The 5,925-nt window shown below is 38.8% G+C and overlaps 1 protein-coding gene across 1 annotated transcript; it reads left to right on the top strand.

The window, feature by feature from the left end:
• The first annotated feature begins 902 nt into the window (after positions 1 to 902).
• On the top strand, positions 903 to 1,736 carry LOC108360207 (uncharacterized). The gene has a single exon (XM_017612404.1). It carries the CDS (start codon positions 903 to 905, stop codon positions 1,734 to 1,736), a length of 834 nt encoding a protein of 277 aa, XP_017467893.1.
• Positions 1,737 to 5,925: the final 4,189 nt, after the last annotated feature.

Consider the following 5,925-nt stretch of genomic DNA (forward strand, 5'->3'; position numbering starts at 1 on the left):
GGCAATAAAAGATGCCTTGTTAAGAAAGGGTGTAAGCTCAATCATAAATCAATGGGTGTTATCAATGTTAAGAACACGAAACATCAGTTTGGAATTAGGAGGCACGATAGAATCGATAACAGCCACAAGGGGATGCCCTCAGGGGGGTGTACTCTCTCCCCTTTTGTGGACTATGGTTGTAGACGAACTTATTTTCACACTGAACAGCCAAGGCTTTAATACGCAAGGCTACGCAGATGATCTGCATAACAGGGCTTCATGACGAAACTATCACCAACCGCATGCAACAAGCCCTACGCATCACACACAAATGGTGGGAGGATAAAGGCCTAACTATCAATCCTACGAAGACTATTATTGTTCCATTCACTCGAAGGAGGAAATTATCTACTACTAAACTCACTTTGAGCGGAACAGAAATAGAATTTTCCCGTGAAGCTAAATATCTGGGAGTACCTCTTGATAAAACACTTAACTTAAATGCACATTTGGACACTGTTATCAACAAGGCGATGAAGGCCTTCTTTGCCTGTTCACGACTTTTTGGTAAAACATGGGGCCCTACCCCCAAAATGACCTACTGGTCATTCAACATNACTATCACCAACCGCATGCAACAAGCCCTACGCATCACACACAAATGGTGGGAGGATAAAGGCCTAACTATCAATCCTACGAAGACTATTATTGTTCCATTCACTCGAAGGAGGAAATTATCTACTACTAAACTCACTTTGAGCGGAACAGAAATAGAATTTTCCCGTGAAGCTAAATATCTGGGAGTACCTCTTGATAAAACACTTAACTTAAATGCACATTTGGACACTGTTATCAACAAGGCGATGAAGGCCTTCTTTGCCTGTTCACGACTTTTTGGTAAAACATGGGGCCCTACCCCCAAAATGACCTACTGGTCATTCAACATTGTCGTTAAGCCAATAGTAACCTATGCCTCCTTAGCATGGTGGACTAAGGCTACACAAAGAGGTGCAAGCACTAAGCTAAGTAAATTGCACAGAATAGTTTGCATTGGCATAACAGGAGCTATGAAGACCTGCCTGGCCGATGCACTCAGCGCCGTGGTTGGAATACCTCCCTTTCCTATTTTAATAGAAAAGGAGGCTACCACAGCGGCACTGAGAATCCTGAACACCTCCGACCTGAAAATCGGAAATATGACGGGTCACATGAAGGTCCTAATGAAATTCGCTAATGACCCCATACTACAAATGCGCGATGCAATTGTTCCAAAACTAGAAATCTCTAGAAAATTTGAGGTACACATTGCAGATCGAGCTTTCTGGAATACAGGGAACCCATACACCAAACCTAATGGGGAGGTTTGGTACACTGATGGATCTAAGCTTGAAAATGGTAAAACTGGGGCTGCCATTTTTGGGCCGAACTTTAAAAAATCGATACCAATGGGTAGCTACCCCACCATCTTTCAGGTGGAGATTCATGCAATAGAAATTTATGGCAGAGAATGTCTTAGAAGGGGAACGTCAACGAAATATATCTGCATTATGTCGGACAGTCAGGCAGCCCTACTGGCCTTGAAGTCCCACAAAATAAGTTCTCAGCTGGTATATGATTGCCGCAATGTCCTAAATGCTCTTGGTGACAAGAATACAGTTTTATTAGGATGGGTACCAGGGCATGAGGGACATGATGGCAATGAGGAGGCTGACTGCCTAGCGAAACAGGGAGCTGCCGCAGTATTTTATGGTCCTTAACCCTTTTGTGGGCTCACCAAAGCACATATAAAGGGGACCATAAATAACTGGGTAGATAAAATGTTCAACAGGCATTGGATGGAATGTCCAGGGCAAATACAAGCCAAACAATTTATCTGTCCTTCAAACGACGTTTCAAAGAAACTAATCAATTTAGGCAGAGAGGACCTCAAAACTCTCACTGGGTACTACACGGGACACTGTTCTCTTGGTTACCACCTCAGTAAAATCAATCTTTCAGAAACATTCTGTGAGCTGGACGAAGAAACGCCAGAACACATTCTCTGTGAATGTGATGTTCTCGCTAGGCGCAGACTAGCCCACTTTGGTGGCGCTACCCTTAATCCATTTGAAATTTGGAACAAAACGCCCTTGACGGTGCTAGGCTACATTAAGAGCCTTCCCATATAGGGCGGGGGCCCACGCACAATAGACCACTTTAGAGGTCGCGGGACATATGGCCCATAATAATAATAATAATTTTCAGTACTTGCCAATATGCAAAAATGCATGCTTATGCAGACGACATACAGATTTATTTGTCACATTTATTTGAGGAGCTGGCTAACTTGTGCGAGAATTTCAACAGAGAGTTATGGTCTATATCGTCTTGGTCTTCGAAAAATTATCTTTGTCTCAACTGTGATAAATCCTTTGTGTTACCTGTATGTAAAAGAAATATTAAATTTGATGCTATTCCGTCCTTATACCTTGGTGATAAGTCTCTTAAATTTGTTTCTAAAGTGACTAATCTCAGTTTTGTTATAAACACTAACCTAACATGCACTGATCATGTTAACTCTGTCATAGGCAAAGTCTGTTATACTTTAAGACCATTACTTTTACACCATTAACCGTTAGGCATAAACTGTCCATTCAATTAATATTGCCGATTATCTGCTATTCTGAACTAGTCTATAGCAGCCTGGATTCTCAATCTTCTTATAAAATTGATATAGTATTCAATCATTTTACTCGATATGTTTTTGGGCTATCGAAATTTGAGCGAATATCCGATTGGAAATCGCGACTATTGGGCTGCAGTATCTCTGAATGCCTAAAAGCAAGAAATTGTAATTTTTTATTTCGCCTAATGATGGATAAAGATCCTAGATATCTATACGAAAATGTATCCTTCTCAAAGTCTGCACGCTTTACTGACCTGATTATACCCAAGTACAATTATCTAGCATCTGCAAGACTATTTTTCTTCAATGCTATTCGCATCTGGAACTCGGTTCCAGGACATATTCGCAACTGCTGAAACATTTTAGCCGGTTTTACCCGTTTTTTTTTGCCAATTTATCCGGTAGGCCCAGAACATTCTGGCAACACTGTTAGTTTGCTGTGAGAGTCGCCAAACTCGCTCTTTCCGAGTTTGCTGTGAGAGCAGGGTTGCCGTTTTCGGCTTTTCCTACCAAAATTGGTAAGCTAAAATTTTAGTAGGTATTATAGGGCATTCGCACGAGGCGATTTCAACAAAAAAACAAAAGTTGAATACGAAGTTGAATGAGAAGTTGAAAGTGAAAAAGTTGTCATCCCTATTCAGACGAGGCGATTTTCGATTCAACACGAATTGTTATTTACATTATTGAAAATGAATTTAAATCGCAAAATTGTATCAATTGACGTAAATTTGGTAAGCCAAGCGTTGGTAGAAGTGCTTTTAGCGAAGCTGAAAGATAAAATTAGAGTAAAAAAGTAAAAAATAAAAAAAGTATGTATACAGAATATAAACAAACACAGGGTTGCAAGGAAAAAAAGTTGAACGAGCTCAAAGTTGGCTGGCGACCAACTTTGTTAAAAGCGATTAGTTGAAAGGCCGTTCGGACGAGGCGATTTTTGCTTTCAACTAAAAGTTGCCTGAAAATCGCCTCGTGCGAAAGTCCAATTATTGATCATAAAGCAGAAAACATCTCTTTTGTCAACACTGTGAGTAGGCTTGCCAAATTGGGACAATAACAGTTTTACCCTCAGTCTGTTTCCTGAATGGGTCCAACTGTTTGCCATTATATCAAATACCTCGTTGCTTACTGGTACAGGCATAAGTTTACGAATTACTTTCAGTAATTCTCTGAACTCCGTATACGCTACGAATGCGTATCTAAAGGGACATCAAGAAATTGAATTGATTGATGTAAAGGCAGGTTTATAAATCAGATATTTTTCTTTAAAATGCAGTTGTGAATCGATAAAGCTTAAACAATGACAAGATTGTTAAAATATTTTATATGAAACTAGATAAGCGATTCAAGTGCATAGTACATAACAAATCTACGTGTTTACAGAATACACTCGAAAAGTAAAAAAAAAAAAAACTTATTGTTAGTCAAGTAAATCAGAGAATCTCAAAGTTTTTGACCGCAACTCGAAGAAATTAGTGGCAAACCCGCAGGGCGCAGATTTTGTCCCAAGCCCAGAGGCGCCTAGACACGGTTTTCACAATTTACTCGAAATTTCGTGGGTGTAGAAGTCAAAGTCAGGCCTCGGATTCGGATTCAGCGGGTAGAAGTACATGTCGGTAGGTGGGTCTGGTTAAAAGCATACACCAATTTTTTTTGGTGTGCTATATGTATATAATAGCAGTTATTCTGATATTTTTGTTTACCTGGAAATCCTCTTTTAAGTATAAAAACCAGCAAAAAATAAATGTATTCAATGCTGTCAAACGCCGTTTTCTTGATTAAAATAAATGGGAGCAAAAGAAGCCATTTTCTTAGGTTTTGGGACCAGCTCTTGGGAGGAAAGAAAGTGATACAGTGGCACCATGGTACAATAATTACAGGTATTGTCTTCCCAGACAGCGCTTATTACGATCTGCCTTATTTGAAAAATATCATTGCTGCCCACACTAAAAGGTTTACTGTAAGGGAAACGGGATATTTCTATTCACCATAAACCATATATCGTCACCCGACAAGAATAAAGGCGAGAGCTCAAAAGTTTACGGCGAAAAAACACGCATAAAAAAATGTCAGCGTCAAAGACTCCTAACATACTTCGCCAAAGTTTTTTATAAGCATCTTTTTTCGCAAAAATTTTTTTTTAACGCCTTTTTTCGCCGTCAAAACACTAGCGCGCCTTTATTCGTGTGTAGTGGCGATATGTTCATGTATTTTTTTTTAAATAAACCTTCTTGCAAAGAACTTTAATTTGCCAAAAATAAATATTTGCTTAGTAAACAAAACAAAAATTTTTAAAGCTCAATTTATTTCAAACCTTTTTTTCCTTTTTTTTTAATTATTAAAATTTAATTGAGCGACAACCAAAAGCAAAGTCACCAGTAAAAGAGTCAACATTGAAATGCATCAAAATGAAAATAAGGGAGTACGAATTTCTATATAAAGCAAAACTCTCTGGGAAGACAATACCTTTAATAATTGTACCATGCAGTGGCACGATGCAGAAATTGAAGGAGGTGCCATTCGCGGACCGCTAACCCTCTCTTCGTCGATTTGACAGCATCCACCTATTCGCTGACGTCACACAATACTTTTGTTTACGTCCACTGTTGCCAACTTAGTGCTTTTCGCACCACATTTAGTGGATATTCAAAACGCTAAAATTTTTGAGTTTGGTGCTTGGTTCGTTTTTGGTGCTTTTGTGTTTAGTTTGCAGACACCAAATTTGAAAATTAAAAAAAAATTTTAACAAAATGTATAGCAATCGTAGGTGTGGTAAGCCACTTTACAAAAATTTCAACAAAATCATGGCACAGTGACAATCATAAGCAACAACAATCATGCCAGAAGAAATCGACCGTCGTGCAAGAAACATTGATTTTTTATTAATTTGAATCGGCATCGTTGCTTTAAAATTATGTATTGTTACGATTATCCTTGAACCCTCGTCCGGATTTCCCAAATCCTCCGGTTCGTATCGCTGGATTGTTAAATAAAGGCTAACGATGACCAAATGGTAGTACAATTAACTTTATTGTACAACAAACAATTTTACAATACTTGCTAATACAGTAAAAACACTACAATACTTGTTAAAGCAATTACAACGCTTTACTACTTGTTAACACAATTAAACTTATAGCTTGCTTATTCGCAACTCGCTTCTCTGCTCAGTTTACTTGTAGCTTGCTGACTTGTAACTAACTAACCTCGCGGTGGCGGCGCCCTTATATACCTGCGCTGGCACTTATGGCAACTCTAGAACATTCTGAAGTTTATCGCTCATT

This window comes from Rhagoletis zephyria, unplaced genomic scaffold (genome assembly GCF_001687245.7).
Source record: "Rhagoletis zephyria isolate East Lansing unplaced genomic scaffold, Rhagoletis_zephyria_1.1 Rzeph_scaffold_00015, whole genome shotgun sequence".
NCBI classification, from domain to species: Eukaryota; Metazoa; Arthropoda; class Insecta; order Diptera; family Tephritidae; genus Rhagoletis; species Rhagoletis zephyria.